General features: G+C 41.6%; 1 protein-coding gene across 1 annotated transcript in view; it reads right to left on the bottom strand.

Moving 5' to 3' along the window:
• The window catches only part of LOC129523572 (phosphatidylinositol 3,4,5-trisphosphate 3-phosphatase TPTE2-like), an 80,071-nt gene that overhangs the window by 2,912 nt on the left and 59,334 nt on the right, over positions 1-17,825 (bottom strand). Inside the window, 4 exon segments of the mRNA XM_055364155.2 lie at positions 584-676; positions 10,596-10,675; positions 12,599-12,704; positions 16,330-16,410. Of these exon segments, the coding sequence (XP_055220130.2) occupies positions 584-676; positions 10,596-10,675; positions 12,599-12,704; positions 16,330-16,410 (360 nt within the window).

Raw genomic sequence — 17,825 nt, 5'->3', positions numbered from 1 at the left:
ATAAAAAACTGCTTTGGTTATTTCATGTGTTGTATTGTGCTGCCTTCTCTGTTTCACACAACTGAGTCACCCAAACCTAACTCTCTTTCCAATCAGTGCTCCCAGCTACTCAGGAGACTGAGGTGGGAGGATTGCTTGAGCTCAGGAGGTTGAAGCTACAGTTAGCTATGATCACGCCACTGCACTCCAGCGTGGGTGACAGAGTGGGACCCTGTCTCAATTTCTTAATTTTTTAAAAAAGATGCAAAACAAAATGTAATCATTGCTATGCAGTAAAACATACCTTTGGGTTTTTTTTTTTTTAGCATCTTGGGTTTTACTTTTTTGTGTTTATTTTGTATTTTTTGTATTTGAGAATACATGTAAATTTAGAAAAATTTAGAAAATTTACAATTTAGAAAAAAACAAATGAACAAAAATTATTTAAATTACATATGCTCTTTTAAAAAAATTAGTTATAGATCTGATTTATTCTTTTCCTCCCCCTCCCCCTCCCTTGTTGGGAATTGTAGTAAAGCAAATCTTAAATAAAATCATTAGACCAGACAAGAACAATGGCAGAGGCTATTTTGTGATTACTCACCAAAGAGAAAAACTGCACTTTCACATCATCATACAGAGGTGGACCGTCGAATACATCAATTAATACTTTGTCTGTTTCAATGTCATGCAATATCTATGAATGAACACATGGAATTGAGAACTATAAACCTAGATAATAATAACAATGAAGTTCCTTTTCACTTATCATGACTTCCTGTATTTATCAAGTACTTTTGGTCTCACAGCCCAATCACTACATGCATAAATAATTATTAATAATCTTTTCTAGTTGCAATACTATTGTTTATGTGTGTGTGTGTTTTCATTTGTTTTTTGTTTTTTGAGACACAGTCTCACTGTCCCCCAGGCTGAAGTGCAGTGGCATGATCTCAGCTCACAGCAACCTCTGCCTCCCAGGTTCAAGTGATTCTTGTGCCTCAGCCTCCCAAGTAGCTGGGACTATAGGCACCTGCCATCACACCCAGCTAATTTTTGAATTTTTAGTAGACATGGGGTTTCACTATATTAGCCAGGCTGGTCTCAAACTCCTGGCTTCAAGTGATCTGCCCGCCTGGGCCTCCCAAAGTGCTGGATTACAGGCATGAGCCACTGCACCCGGCCTGTTGTTTATGTCTTTTAAAGGCCAACATGTTTGAGGGTTATCATGAAGCACTTTTCTTTTTTTTTTTTTTTTGAGACAGATTCTCACTCTGTCACCAGGCTGGAGTACAGTGGCATGATCTCGGCTCACTGCAACTTCTGCCTCCCAGGTTCAGCTGATTCTCCAGCCTCAGCCTCCCAAATAGCTGGGACTACAGGCATGTGCCACCACGCCCAGCTAATTTTTGTATTTTTAGTAGAGACGGGGTTTCACCATGTTGGCCAGGATGGTCTCGATCTCTTGACCTCGTGATCCATCCGCCCTGGCCTCCCAAAGTGCTGGGATTACAGGCATGAGCCACCGTGCCTGGCCATGAGGCACTTTTCAAAAGTGCCGCACTTTTAAACAGTATTGAACTTTCCATTCGACTTTAATCAATTAAATATTATTATTTAATGTGTGTCATTTGATATTCATGTGTTAGGGCCTTTTTTGAGAATACATTAAGAAGCTCAATTTTAAAGCTAGCATTGACAATCAAAAAGCAATGCATAACTTATCATGGTTTTTTATTTTCTTTTTTTTTATTTATTTATTAGACTTTAAGTTTTAGGGTACATGTGCACATTGTGCAGGTTAGTTACATATGTATACATGTGCCATGCTGGTGCGCTGCACACACTAACTCGTCATCTAGCATTAGGTATATCTCCCAATGCTATCCCTCCCCCCTCCCCCCACCCCACCACAGTCCCCAGAGTGTGATATTCCCCTTCCTGTGTCCATGTGATCTCATTGTTCAATTCCCACCCATGAGTGAGAATATGCGGTGTTTGGTTTTTTGTTCTTGCGATAGTTTACTGAGAATGATGATTTCCAATTTCATCCATGTCCCTACAAAGGACATGAACTCATCATTTTTTATGGCTGCATAGTATTCCATGGTGTACATGTGCCACATTTTCTTAATCCAGTCTATCATTGTTGGACATTTGGGTTGGTTCCAAGTCTTTGCTATTGTGAATAATGCCGCAATAAACATACGTGTGCATGTGTCTTTATAGCAGCATGATTTATAGTGCTTTGGTTATATACTCAATAATGGGATGGCTGGGTCAAATGTATTTCTAGTTCTAGATCCCTGAGGCATCGCCACACTGACTTCCACAATGGTTGAACTAGTTTACAGTCCCACCAACAGTGTAAAAGTGTTCCTATTTCTCCACATCCTCTCCAGCACCTGTTGTTTCCTGACTTTTTAATGATTGCCATTCTAACTGGTGTGACATGGTATCTCATTGTGGTTTTGATTTGTGTTTCTCTGATGGCCAGTGATGATGAGCATTTTTTCATGTGTTTTTTGGCTGCATAAATGTCTTCTTTTGAGAAGTGTCTGTTCATGTCCTTTGCCCACTTTTTGATGGGGTTGTTTGTTTTTTTCTTGTAAATTTGTTTGAGTTCATTGTAGATTCTGGATATTAGCCCTTTCTCAGATGAGTAGGTTGCGAAAATTTTCTCCCATTTTGTAGGTTGCCTGTTCACTCTGATGGTAGTTTCTTTTGCTGTGCAGAAGCTCTTGAGTTTAATTAGATCCCATTTGTCCATTTTGTCTTTTGTTGCCATTGCTTTTGGTGTTTTGGACATGAAGTCCTTGCCCATGCCTATGTCCTGAATGGAAATGCCTAGGATTTCTTCAAGGGTTTTTATGGTTTTAGGTCTAACGTTTAAGTCTTTAATCCATCTTGATTTTTGTATAAGGTGTAAGGAAGGGATCCAGTTTCAGCTTTCTACATAGGGCTAGCCAGTTTTCCCAGCACCATTTATTAAATAGGAAATCCTTTCCCCATTGCTTGTTTTTCTCAGGTTTGTCAAAGATCAGATAGTTGTAGATATCCGGCGTTATTTCTGAGGGCTCTGTTCTGTTCCATTGATCTATATCTCTGTTTTGGTACCAGTACCATGCTGTTTTGGTTACTGTAGCCTTGTAGTATAGTTTGAAGTCAGGTAGTGTGATGCCTCCAGCTTTGTTCTTTTGGCCTAGGATTGACTTGGCGATGCAGGCTCTTTTTTGGTTCCATATGAACTTTAAAGTAGTTTTTTTCCAATTCTGTGAAGAAAGGCATTGGTAGCTTTATGGGGATGGCATTGAATCTGTAAATTACCTTGGGCAGTATGGCCATTTTCACGATATTGATTCTTCCTACCCATGAGCATGGAATGTTCTTCCATTTGTTTGTATCCTCTTTTATTTCCTTGAGCAGTGGTTTGTAGTTCTCCTTGAAGAGGTCCTTCACATCCCTTGTAAGTTGGATTCCTAGGTATTTTATTCTCTTTGAAGCAATTGTGAATGGGAGTTCACTCATGATTTGGCTCTCTGTTTGTCTGTTGTTGGTGTATAAGAATGCTTGTGACTTTTGTACATTGATTTTGTATCCTGAGACTTTGCTGAAGTTGCTTATCAGCTTGAGGAGATTTTGGGCTGAGACAATGGGGTTTTCCAGATACACAATCATGTCGTCTGCAAACAGGGACAATTTGACTTCCTCTTTTCCTAATTGAATACCCTTTATTTCCTTCTGCTGCCTAATTGCCCTGGCCAGAACTTCCAACACTATGTTGAATAGGAGTGGTGAGAGAGGGCATCCCTGTCTTGTGCCAGTTTTCAAAGGGAATGCTTCCAGTTTTTGCCCATTCAGTAAGATATTGGCTGTGGGTTTGTCATAGATAGCTCTTATTATTTTGAAATACGTCCCATCAATACCTAATTTATTGAGAGTTTTTAGCATGAAGGGTTGTTGAATTTTGTCAAAGGCTTTTTCTGCATCTATTGAGATAATCATGTGGTTTTTGTCTTTGGCTCTGTTTATATACTGGATTACATTTATTGATTTGCGTATATTGAACCAGCCTTGCATCCCAGGGATGAAGCCCACTTGATCATGGTGGATAAGCTTTTTGATGTGCTGCTGGATTCGGTTTGCCAGAATTTTATTGAGGATTTTTGCATCAATGTTCATCAAGGATATTGGTCTAAAATTCTCTTTTTTGGTTTTGTCTCTGCCAGGCTTTGGTATCAGAATGATGCTGGCCTCATAAAATGAGTTAGGGAGGATTCCCTCTTTTTCTATTGATTGGAATAGTTTCAGAAGGAATGGTACCAGTTCCTCCTTGTACCTCTGGTAGAATTTGGCTGTGAATCCATCTGGTCCTGGACTCTTTTTGGTTGGTAAACTATTGATTATTGCCACAATTTCAGCTCCTGTTTTTGGTCTATTCAGAGATTCAACCTCTTCCTGGTTTAGACTTGGGAGAGTGTATGTGTCGAGGAATTTATCCATTTCTTCTAGATTTTCTAGTTTATTTGAGTAGAGGTGTTTGTAGTATTCTCTGATGGTAGTTTGTATTTCTGTGGGATCGGTGGTGATATCCCCTTTATCATTTTTTATTGTGTCTATTTGATTCTTCTCTCTTTTTTTCTTTATTAGTCTTGCTAGCGGTCTATCAATTTTGTTGATCCTTTCAAAAAACCAGCTCCTGGATTCATTAATTTTTTGAAGGGTTTTTTTGTGTCTCTATTTCCTTCACTTCTGCTCTGATTTTAGTTATTTCTTGCCTTCTGCTAGCTTTTCAATGTGTTTGCTCTTGCTTTTCTAGTTCTTTTAATTGTGATGTTAGGGTGTCAATTTTGAATCTTTCCTGCTTTCTCTTGTGGGCATTTAGTGCTATAAATTTCCCTCTACACGCTGCTTTGAATGCGTCCCAGAGATTCTGGTATGTTGTGTCTTTGTTCTCGTTGGTTTCAAAGAACATCTTTATTTCTGCCTTCATTTCGTTTTGTACCCAGTAGTCATTCAGGAGCAGGTTGTTCAGTTTCCATGTAGTTGAGCGGTTTTGAGTGAGTTTCTTAATCCTGAGTTCTAGTTTGATTGCACTGTGGTCTGAGAGAGAGTTTGTTATAATTTCTGTTCTTTTACATTTGCTGAAGAGAGCTTTACTTCCAAGTATGTGGCCAATTTTGGAATAGGTGTGGTGTGGTGCTGAAAAAAATGTATATTCTGTTGATTTGGGGTGGAGAGTTCTGTAGATGTCTATTAGGTCCGCTTGGTGCAGAGCTGAGTTCAATTCCTGGGTATCCTTGTTGACTTTCTGTCTCGTTGATCTGTCTAATGTTGAGAGTGGGGTGTTAAAGTCTCCCATTATTAATGTGTGGGAGTCTAAGTCTCTTTGTAAGTCACTCAGGACTTGCTTTATGAATCTGGGTGCTCCTGTATTGGGTGCATATATATTTAGGATAGTTAGCTCTTCTTGTTGAATTGATCCCTTTACCATTATGTAATGGCCTTCTTTGTCTCTTTTGATCTTTGTTGGTTTAAAGTCTGTTTTATCAGAGACTAGGATTGCAACCCCTGCCTTTTTTTGTTTTCCATTTGCTTGGTAGATCTTCCTCCATCCCTTTATTTTGAGCCTATGTGTGTCTCTGCACGTGAGATGGGTTTCCTGAATACAGCACACTGATGGGTCTTGACTCTTTATCCAATTTGCCAGTCTGTGTCTTTTAATTGGAGCATTTAGTCCATTTACATTTAAAGTTAATATTGTTATGTGTGAATTTGATCCTGTCATTATGATGTTAGCTGGTGATTTTGCTCGTTAGTTGATGCAGTTTCTTCCCAGTCTCGATGGTCTTTATACTTTGGCATGATTTTGCAGCGGCTGGTACCGGTTGCTCCTTTCCATGTTTAGCGCTTCCTTCAGGAGCTCTTTTAGGGCAGGCCTGGTGGTGACAAAATCTCTCAGCATTTGCTTGTCTGGAAAGTATTTTATTTCTCCTTCACTTATGAAGCTTAGTTTGGCTGGATATGAAATTCTGGGTTGAAAAGTCTTTTCTTTAAGAATGTTGAATATTGGCCCCCACTCTCTTCTGGCTTGTAGGGTTTCTGCCGAGAGATCCACTGTTAGTCTGATGGGCTTCCCTTTGAGGGTAACCCGACCTTTCTCTCTGGCTGCCCTTAACATTTTTTCCTTCATTTCAACTTTGGCGAATCTGACAATTATGTGTCTTGGAGTTGCTCTTCTCGAGGAGTATCTGTGTGGCGTTCTCTGTATTTCCTGAATCTGAACGTTGGCCTGCCTTGCTAGATTGGGGAAGTTCTCCTGGATAATATCCTGCAGAGTGTTTTCCAACTTGGTTCCATTCTCCCCATCACTTTCAGGTACACCAATCAGATGTAGATTTGGTCTTTTCACATAGTCCCATATTTCTTGGAGGCTTTGCTCATTTCTTTTTATTCTTTTTTCTCTAAACTTCCCTTCTCGCTTCATTTCATTCATTTCATCTTCCATTGCTGATACCCTTTCTTCCAGTTGATTGCATCGGCTCCTGAGGCTTCTGCATTCTTCACGTAGTTCTCAAGCCTTGGTTTTCAGCTCCATCAGCTCCTTTAAGCACTTCTCTGTATTGTTTATTCTAGTTATACATTCTTCTAAATTTTTTTCAAAGTTTTCAACTTCTTTGCCTTTGGTTTGAATGTCCTCCCGTCGCTCAGAGTAATTTGATCTTTGGAGGAGGAGAGGCGCTCTGTGTTTTAGAGTTTCCAGTTTTTCTGTTCTGTTTTTTCCCCATCTTTGTGGTTTTATCTACTTTTGGTCTTTGATGATGGTGATGTACAGATGGGTTTTTGGTGTGGCTGTCCTTTCTGTTTGTTAGTTTTCCTTCTAACAGACAGGACCCTCAGCTGCAGGTCTGTTGGAATACCCTGCCATGTGAGGTGTCAGTGTGCCCCTGCTGGGGGGTGCCTCAGGGACCCACTTGAGGAGGCAGTCTGCCCGTTCTCAGATCTCCAGCTGCATGCTGGGAGAACCACTGCTCTCTTCAAAGCTGTCAGACAGGGACATTTAAGTCTGCAGAGGTTACTGCTGTCTTTTTGTTTGTCTGTGCCCTGCCCCCAGAGGTGGAGCCTACAGAGGCAGGCAGGCCTCCTTGAGCTGTGGTGGGCTCCACCCAGTTGGAGCTTCTCGGCTGCTTTGTTTACCTAAGCAAGCCTGGGCAATGGCGGGCGCCCCTCCCCCAGCCTCGCTGCCACCTTGCAGTTTGATCTCAGACTGCTGTGCTAGCAATCAGCGAGACTCCGTGGGCGTAGGACCCTCTGAGCCAGGTGCGGGATATAATCTCGTGGTGCGCAGTTTTTTAAGCCGGTCCAAAAAGCGCAATATTCGGGTGGGAGTGACCCGATTTTCCAGGTGCGTCCGTCACCCCTTTCTTTGACTGGGAAAGGGAACTCCCTGACCCCTTGCGCTTCCCAAGTGAGGCAATGCCTTGCCCTGCCTCGGCTCACGCACGGTGCACGCACCCACTGACCCGCGCCCACTGTCTGGCACTCCATAGTGAGATGAACCCGGTACCTCAGATGGAAATGCAGAAATCACCCATCTTCTGCGTCACTCACGCTGGGAGCTGTAGACCAGAGCTGTTCTTATTCGGCCATCTTGGCTCCTCCCCCCCGGTTTTTTATTTTCTAAATTTAAAAAATAACAACGGGGGTCTGTAACACTTGGGGGTTGGGCCTGCATGCTCCTCCCAAGGGAGGGGGACAGTTGGGTCCCCCTGCTCATCATGTTTTATCAGAACTCTTGTGTTTGTCAATGGGATCTTTGAACTTGACCAGTGCAGGCTGCTGGATGGAGGAAAGATAGCTCATCTTTGGAGCAAAAATTGACCAAAGATAGCTCAAGTTTTGGAATGAATGACTTTGAAGCTGTACTAGTTCTCTGACTCATTCTCATAGAAATAATGGCACCCACAATAAGAAAGGTCTATGCTAGGCCCTGTGAAAAACACAAAAGGAGGTGCAGACTCAGTTGGCCCCTTCAGGGAGCTGTACATTTAAGAAGCAATAGTAGAATGGTACATAACTCAATCTGTATGACAAAGACTGGGTGTGCTGTTATGCACTATTGGTGGCTAATTAACAGAAGGTGCAGAATGCAAAAATTTCATTAAGGAGGTAGAAATTGAATTGGGCATGAAGCAGTTTAGATAAAGGAAGAAGAGCTCTGAAAATAGAATCTAGTCCAAACGGAGGGAAAAAGACCAGCAATAACACAAAGTAGAAATTAGAAAAATGGACCAGGCATGGTGGCTCAAGCCTGTAATCCTAGCACTTTGGGAGGCTGAGGTGGGCAGATCACCTGAGGTCGGGAGTTTGAGACCAGCCTGACCAACACGGAGAAACCCCATCTCTACTAATAATACAAAATTAGCCAGGTGTGGTAGCACATGCCTGTAATCCCAGCTACTTGGGAGGCTGAGGCAGGAGAATCGCTTGAACCCAGGAGGCAGAGGTTGTGGTGAGCTGAGATTGTGACAGTGCACTCCAGCCTGGGTAACAAGAGCAAAAGTCTGTCTCAAAAAAAAAAAGAAAGAAAGAAAAAGAAAAAAAATTGGAAAAACAACAACAAACAATGTCGGGCAGTGTGGCTCATGTTTATAATCCCAGCATGTTGCGAGGCTGAGATGGACAGGCTGCTTGAGGCCAGGAGTCTGAGACCAGCCTGGGCAACATAGCAAGTCCCAGCCTCTACAAAAAAAAAAAAAAAAAAACTGGGGGATTGCTTGAGCTCAGGAGGTTGAGGCTACAGTGAGCCATGATCATGCCACTGCGCTACAGCCTGGGTGACAGAATGAGACCCTGGCTCAGGAAAAAAAAAAAAAAAAAAAAGGAAAGGAAGAAATAACCAATTAACTAACTAACTAACTAAATTAGAGTTGTGTTCCAAGAGCCAAAAGGGATGACCCAGTTTATTTGGAATGAAGTCTGCTGGTCAAGCTACTGATGGAAAAAAGCTCAGGTATTACGTTAGGGCTATTATATCTTCAGAGCTCAAGAGCCAAGGAAATAAGAGTGAAGTTGTTGAAAAATATGGTGGGGCATTTCCTATGTGAGAAAGAGGCCTGATAATTATCACATATAACACTTATTTAGTGATTTATAGTTTACAAGGAAACTTTATATATATTATCTAATTTAATTCCCATTACACTTGGATGTGATATTCATTTTACAGATAAAGATGTTGAGCCAAAGGTGTTAACTGGCTCTGACCACGGGCACACAGTGTGTCTTCTGCTCTAGCTACAATTTTTCACAATGAGAGCAATATTTCAGGAGGCATATTTCAGGATTCTATAGATTGCAATATAGAAGGAGAAAGAAAGGGTAAGGAGACCACTGCAGAAATCTACACATGAGCAAAGGAGATTCTGGACAATTAGTGGCAGTGATAACAGAAAGGAAGGAGAACATAGAAAACTGTCAAAGGCATAATCAACAGAGATGGATGACTAACTGGATTTAGGGGGCTGAGGCAAAGAGAATCAGAGCCCAAGGCGTGAGTGGAAGAATGCTGGTGCCATTTGCAGAAGCAGAGAGAAAGCTCCTTGATAATTCAGACTGGTGAATGCATTTGAGTTGGAGTGGAAACTGTTCATGTTGTAGCTCCTGCATCTACAACTCAGTGGATGCGCATAAATAGCTGTTCAGTAAATGAACAAATAATAGCTGAAGTAAGGGGAATGGGTCATCCTTTGAGAATAAAGCATTTGCTAAGAACAGAAAGCCAAGGGTCAGGCCTGGGTGAATGCCCTCAGTTGGGAGAGGCCAAAAAAGCTGGGGGCGGAGTGGGGAGGGGGTGGCAGGGAATAGGGTTAGTAATAGGAGAATTTGAGACAAAGGCCTGAGTAGGAATTCTAAAAGTTTATGGTTATTAGACCATGAAGGATGCTTTCTTACTGTTTCAGAAAAGGTACATAGTTTTAGGCATTTCTTCATTGTAGCAAAACATTGACTACCAGGTCCCTTTTGCTTTGGATAAAGAGGTTCCTCCCCAGTTCATTCACCCTTGCATTGTTTCTCACAGGGTCATCCCACAGAACCTCTGGCTTAGAATCACTTGGGACATTGCTAAGTCTATAGATTCCTGGGCCGCATTCCAGATTTCCCAAATCATACTTTGGGGGTACAACCTAGGAATGTAAATCTTTACAAGCTCCTCAGTGGTTTTCATGCACACTAAACTTTTAGAATCAGTGCTATATAATAAAAGATCAAATGACTGAGAAGAAGAGAATATGGCTAAAAATGACCAGATATGTAAATTAAAATCCTTAATACATTCCTGGGAACATGCTCAGCATTTGTGGAAGTGTGAAAGGCAAAGCAACACTGACCAGAAATAAACTCTGGAAAGCACCCTGAAAAAACTGTTTTGAACAAACAGGTTAATTTATCTCTGGTTTGCATCCAAACCCAGTGACACCAAGTTGGATGGTAACCAGAAAGCGTTACGGAATCTCTTTATGGTGAGTGATAGTTTAGGGAGGTGAACATTGCTGGTTTGACATTCAGCCTTAAAACAAACATCAGATTTTTTCAATTCACATGTTTTCTCTTACCAAACAATTTCCTAATGAAGTACTGGAAAAGACAACCTTTTTCTCCATTACTACTTGGACTTTTAGATCACATACATCACCTGTTCCAACAAAATGAAATTAAAAAGTTAGGTTGGTTAGCATGAAGATCAATATGTCTCACCAATTAACATCATGGATTAAAAAGAGAAAAAATTATGCAAGCTAACAATGTATCAATAGTTACTTATTTGGTCTTGCATGGATTTTGTCTTTGAAAGACAAGCCTTCAAGCCCATTTCTGTCTCCTAAAGCAGATTTTATAAGACGAGAGAAGAGAAAAGAATACATATAGTTCAGCTTCCAAGACTTAGAATCCCATCACTTTATCTTTCCAGAAAAAATATTTAGGGAAGCTAGGCTGGGCACAGTGGCTCACAACTGTAATCCTAGCACTTTGGGAGGGTGAGGTGTGTGGATTACTTGAGGTCAGGAGTTCTAAACCAGCGTGGCCAAGATGGTGAAACCCCATCTCTACTAAAAATACAAAAATTAGCCAGGCGTGGTGGCACATGCCTGTAATCCTAGCTACTTGGGAGGCTGAGACAGGAGAATTGCTTGAACCAGGAGGCAGAGGCTGCAGTGAGCTGAGATCACACTACTGCACTCCAGCCTGGGTGACAGAACAAGACTCTGTCTCCAAAAAAAAAAAAAAAAGAAAAAGAAAAAAAATTCAGGAAAGGTGACTTGCAACCTTTCTTGCTAATATGTTGCTTTCTTCAGACTTCTAATCATAATGATTCTTAATAATAAATACTGGAGTTTAACTACTTGGGCCCTACTTTAAGGCCAGTTCCTGATGCAATCTCTATAAAAATATAGGATAGTTATATCCAAAAATTCCCGTGGTGTTCAGTATATATTTACAGACAAAGGCTCTTTTGTTCCTTTTTTTCAATTCAAATGACCCACTTCCCTTAGCGTTTCCTCAAAGACTTGGTTTCTCAGCCAATTAATTTTTTTATTGCTTTCCTCTCAACTCTACATTAATTTTAGTTTAAATATTCACAAAACTAAAGGTAGAGAATTAAAACAAATATTTTAATAAACTAGTGTATTAATTATCTTTGATTGTTCATCTCATATGCTGTTTGTTTTCATTTAATTTTGTTTTCACTAACACCATGATATTCATTTGTCATTAGAAATCACAGTTTCTTGCCTCAGTTCCCTCTTTCCCATTCCAGGTGCAGAACTTTTTTCTATTGATGTCTACCAGAAATCAGTGAAATGTAGAACTAAACTCAGAAGGCTAAAAATACTAGGCTGTCTATGTGGACACCAGCATCCTGGCCCCATGGCACCTATAGCACCCAGCACTGGCACCATCTCAGGTCCACAAGCTGGCTGCTAGAAGAGGTTTGCTTTAGGGGTTCCGAAGCATCGCCTCCCTGCTACCTCTCTGGCAGTGGGAGTGGTGAGGCCCCATCCCTTCCACACAGACACATCCAGCTTTCCCACCTCCCCTGAGTGTAAGCTGGGAGTGAGAGGGTTACAGATGGAGGAGAGAGGGGAAAGGGAGAGCCCAGGGTGATGAGAAAAAATATGCCTCTAAAAGAAGGTGAGAAAATGATACGATACGGAGACACCTCCACCAAGGCAAGCTCTGAACTAGAGGTGGTTCTGAGAAATAAGCAGGCTTGAGGGCACATGGGTCCTCCTCCTCCCTCATCAGAGGCTCCCTCTGCCCGGAAAAGTCCACCTGGGTTGAGACCAGAGGAGCAATGAGAACAGGAGAGATGGGAAGGGGATGAAGTCCCCCAAGTTGGTGATGGAAAAGAAAAAGTGAAGAACATCTAAGGGCTGGCAATCAATGGGCAATTGCAGGAGGAGCGGCATAAATAAGGAGGAGTTCCTGTGTGAGGATATGTAAAAAGACAGGTATGAGTTAGGATCATCTGTATATATAACTATGAACAAAACCCTCCCAGAGTGGGGACATTGGCCCTCCTGCCCAATTCTTCAATTATACATAAAGCACTTACCACGAATCGAATAAATAATTAATCTTTTTATAAAGAGTATCCGTCTTGGAGGGAGATTCCAGTTGTAGAGATGTTTCACGTGTGCAAAATATCCAACATATCTATTCTGAAAAGCAACAGAAATCTTCCTTTAAGTGGAGATGAAACGTCTAAAGTCAGCATTCCTTTTTTTTTTTTTTTTTTGCATAAAGCTTGTTAATGGAGGTAAGTAATTAAGAAAACATTTACTGGATGCCATTATATAACTAGACATTTTTAGGGATGCTGCCCCACAACTATCTACCTTGAGGGAAAAATACTGAATTCAGTGCAATGGGGAAGTAACAAGGATGGAGCCAGGCCCTGTTTATAGACTGCTTATGGTTGAGAGGGCAACTAATCAGAAGCACAACAAAACAGTTACAGCATCATCAGTGTCCAGACAGAAGCTTAGTTGTGACTGAGTTAGAGGAAGGCTTGTGGTTTGGTGAAGAGCAGCTTCCTGGGCATGAGAAAATGGTATAAGTGAAAACTCCAGAGGAATACCTGCAAACCTCAGTAGCAGGTTTCCCATCACTCTTCTCTTGTTCCTGACAGCTAGGATTTCTTCACTTTGCATTTCCTCAATTCTGTTTTCTCAAGGAGGCCCTGGAATTCTCTCAGCCTTGTCCTTTCCCTGGGGCAAGCTGTTCACAACGGTTCTCCCCTGAATCTTTCTTCAAGGTATTGAAGAGCTCTGGTACTCAATCAACTGGTTCAGAATTCAAAAGTTGGCCATCATGGTGGCTCCCGCCTGTAATCCCAGCACTTTGGGAGGCCGAGGTGGGCAGATCACCGGGCGTCAGGAGTTTGAGACCAGCCTCGCCAACAGGGTGAAACCCTGTCTCTACTAAAAGTACAAAAATAGGCCATGCGTAGTGATGGGCACCTATAATCCCAGCACTCGGGAGGCTGAGGCAGGAGAATCACTTGAACCCAAGAGGTCGAGGTTGCAGTGAGCTGAGATTGCACCACTGCACTCTAGTCTGGGCGACAGAGCGAGACTCTGTCTCAAAAATTAAAAACAAAACAAAACAAAGCAAAACTCATAAGTTCACAGACTGTTCCTTACCCATTGGGAAATGTTCATTAAAGTAACTAACTGCCATACTTCCCTTTAGAAAGGGCCAGTCATGAGACAGGTTCATGAAAGTCCTTAACTTAGGAGTAGATGTAGTCAGTAGAATGGCCCACAATACAGGATCAGAATGTGATGGTGTCTGAGAATCACCACCAGACACAGAGGGCACTCTGCCCTGAGGTCTTGCCAACACAGCTCTCAAACGTGCAGCTGAATCCCTGTGTTGCTTTTTCGGTGAATCAGCAGAGATTCAGTTGCAGCCTTTGGTGTGCTGGTTCTGGACTAAAGTTAGGGAAACTATGCATGACTGCAGAAGAAATGGGGATGGGGAGATGTGTGGGGAGAGTTGTTGAAGGAGCTCCATCTAGCATCCCGTTAGTTTCTGCCACTAGATTCTCCACCTTTCCCTAAGGGCTGTAAACCACCAGGGCCCTCAAGCTGCTTGTGCTCCCACGCTTCCTTCTCCTACAACTTAAAACAACATGGACTTGTAGTAGAAATTAATACAACCAACACATAGGAGGCACTCACTACAAACAACAAGATATTAAGAGAAAAGGGTGGAAAGATGGGTAAGCCATGGGCTTTGCCTTTAAAGGGGATACAGAAGTCACCACTTCAAATAACTAGAGAATGATGCAAAGCGACGTAGTCCCTAAAAGAAACACAAAGGGCTCTAAGAATTGAAAAAGCAAGAGACTACTTCAGGCTGAGAAGGGAAAGGGACTCTAGGAAAAGGGGCATGAGCAATGGCATGAGGGTATCAAGTGTCCATAGGCTGGGAAAGAGCGCACAGTCTAAATGTGTTGGAGTATGGGATGTGTGCATGCACATAGCGGAAGAGAAGGTTGGAAAAGTCAAAGTGTGGCTCTTGAGTGCCAGGTTGAAACGTTTAGTTTATTGCCATTGGCAGTGGGGACATAGTATGGATTTTGAGCATGGAAATGGCATGTTTAGGGCTGCACTTCAGTAAATTCACCTATCACTTTTAGCTTAGGGTCTATGACTATCTTTGTTTTGTTTTGTTTTGTTTGGGGCTTGGGTGTGGGAGAAAAGTAGCAGTGGATAAGGCTGAGTTCTTCTGGCCCAAACTAAACGTTTAGGGCCAGTAGTTAGAGTGTTCTTCCAACGGGGCCAAGAGTACTTACTCAGCTCCCACCACTTTAAGAAAAACTCATTTACAGCCACATCCAAATCCATTTAGGAATTCCCAACCCGCTCTCACTTTGGTTTCAGGGGCAATATAGAAAAGGCAATATAAATGAGAAGCTGTGCACAGCAAGGGCTTCAGAGACTGACATCTAGATTTCAGTCCTTGGTTCAAAGGTTACTTTCTCTGAACCTCAATTTTCTAATTTATAAGATGAGAATAATAGTAGTGCCTACTCATAGAGTTACTGAGAATATTAAATGAGATAGTGAATAGAGAACTCTTAGAATAGTTCAGCAAAGTCTAGAATGTTGTAAATGCTATAGGATAAACATCCTGGTTTCTGCAATAAACAAATTACAAGTAATAAAAAATGGTGAGAAATCTATGAACTTAGATTCTTAAAAGAGACTTAGGAGACACAGCAACCAAATGAAATGTGTGGACTTTGTTTGAATTCTGATTAAACAAACTAAATTTTCAAAGATTTTAAGACAATTTTGGAAACAAACATGGACTACAAATTTGATACGTAGGATTTTTAAGGTATAATATTGTTAGATATGATATAAAGTGTTAAGGTTTTTTGTTGTTGTTTTAAGAGTACTTAAATGTCATACTAAAATGCTGTGGGATAAAATGATCTGACGACTGAAATTTCCTTTACAATAACTCAGATTTAGGAAAGCCAGAGTGGAGAGTGGGGTTGGGGGGTGTGAGTGGAGTGGGAAAGAATGGATGAAATGTGGCTGGCGCCGGCTGAAATGGCTGTTGCAGCAATGTGATGACTACATGAGGATATATTGTATGATTCTCTGGACTTTTGTATATGATTAAAACTTTCCATAACAAAACGTTTCTAAAAGAAAAAACAGAGTAACAGTGTATATTTCATATAGGTGTTATGGGTATTAAATGAGATATGTAAAAGTGCAATACTGTCTGGTATACAGAAGGGGTTTTGAAAAGTGTATTTCCCCTTTTATTTTCTGTTTTAAAATACACCTCCCCCACAACACACAGAAAATACACACACACACACACACACACCATGAGTCATCCAAAAACAGTCTTTGTGATGTTCTGCAAGGGTTGAATTGCCCTAGTAAGGGTTTGTGAAAGACTTGGATCTTTTTTACATTGAAATCAAAGGCTGGTGATTTTAGATACACTTCAGGGTCCTGGAGCCTTGGGTACTGGACCTTCCTACTTTGGGAAAATAATTAACTCCTGATCTCCGTAAACAATAACCAGTATAGAATAGAAAGCAGGATTCTCTGAGGAGAAGCCAGAGTCCCCAGCATGTGGGCAGCACCTGAAGCGTGACCCTCAGACTCAGGGAGGGACCAAGGCCTGTTGCAGGGCACCCAACTGCTGCTGCCTGATCACCAAAGGAGAAGAGTCTAAAATGAAACCAAATAACAGGTGGCAATCTTAACCCACTCCCCTTAAAAAACTCCCATTTTTAAAAAGAAAACTTACCTGAGAAGGAGTTTCTACTCCCTGAAATTTATTGCTGTGGGTTTTATCTGTTCGACTTTCTCCAAAATAATATAGGCTTTCCTACAAAAAAGGGTACAATCCAACCATGGTTCATCTGCACTCTTTCCTTTCCTATATTAGGTACCCTTAGTGTTTCTATGCCCACCTTCTTTCCTAAAGTCAGTGATTTTGTTTGTTTGTTTTTTGGTAGAGTCTTGCTCTGCAACCCAGACTGGAGTACAGTGGCAGGATCTAAGCTCACTGCAACCTCTGCCTCCTGGGTTCAACTGATTCTACTGCCTCAGCCTTCTGAGTAGCTGGGACTACAGGTGTGTACCACCATGCCCAGCTAATTTTTTGTATTTTTAGTAGAGATAGGGGTTTCACCATGTTGGCCAGGCTGCTCTCAAACTCCTGACCTCAAGAGATCCACCTGCCTAAGCCTCCCAAAGTGCTGGGATTACAGGCATGAGCCACCCATGCCCGGCCACAGTGATCTTTGGGCAGAGGCTACCAAAAATAACAAAATTAGGACTTCTCTCATTCAAGGATTCACACATTCATAAATTTTAGAGCTGGAAACACCTTAGAAAGCATCTGGTCCAACCCTTCTTTCCATATTACAAATGACAACACTGAGACCAAAAGAAAACCAAGCAACCTGCCAAGGAGATGCTGCAGCCAGTTAGAAGAAGCACAGGCCTGGAATACAGGTCCCTGGATCTCAGTCTAGGGCTCTGGATCAATGGCTGTCAATGACTTTCAAACCTTTTGTTTTTTAAGCTGCAATCCACATTAATAAACCTAGGAGACACACACACACACACACACACATACACCAATATTTAAACCTTTTGATATTTTCTATTCTGCTCTATTCCATTTTATTTTCAAAAGATGTCAGTTACAACCCAGTAACTTTATTTTAAAACTCACTGATAAATCATGATCCACAGCTTGAAAAACACCATCCTAGAACACCCATTTTCAAAATCTGTGTATCTCAAATTAGAGAAAGCAAAGGTGGTGGAACTGGAGTCTGGGTATTGTGCACAACCACCACCTCTTCCGTAGACTGAGGCCAAACAACTCGAGTAGAGCTGCTGGAAATGGTAGCATCTCAGCAAGAAAATGGCAGAAAGAGAAATGACTGAGAACTCTGCTTGAAGTGGAAACAGCCCACCTTGTCTTATCAGAAATGTCTAGAGGTCACAGACTCCACATGTATTGACTAAGCAAAATATTTATATTCAGGAGACGCTTTGTTTTGAGTTGTGAAATGCTGCTTTTTATCTGCCTAAGAGTTGTGAGGATGGGCAAGGCTCTTTGGAGAATTTATCTAATTAAGCTTGATACTATTCTCACGAGGAAGGAAGAAGACATGGTACTGGCAGGAGTAAGAGCAGGGCCAGGTGAAGTGAGGGAAGCATCTTGATTACTGAATGTTTTTTTCTGTGTAACATGGCTTTACACCCCTCACCTTAATCCTGCCCCAT

The sequence above is a fragment of the Gorilla gorilla genome, chromosome 16, assembly GCF_029281585.2.
Source record: "Gorilla gorilla gorilla isolate KB3781 chromosome 16, NHGRI_mGorGor1-v2.1_pri, whole genome shotgun sequence".
Taxonomy (NCBI): Eukaryota; Metazoa; Chordata; class Mammalia; order Primates; family Hominidae; genus Gorilla; species Gorilla gorilla.
The sequence above is the reverse complement of the archived record's forward strand: the minus strand, read 5'-3'. Positions and strand labels throughout refer to the sequence as shown.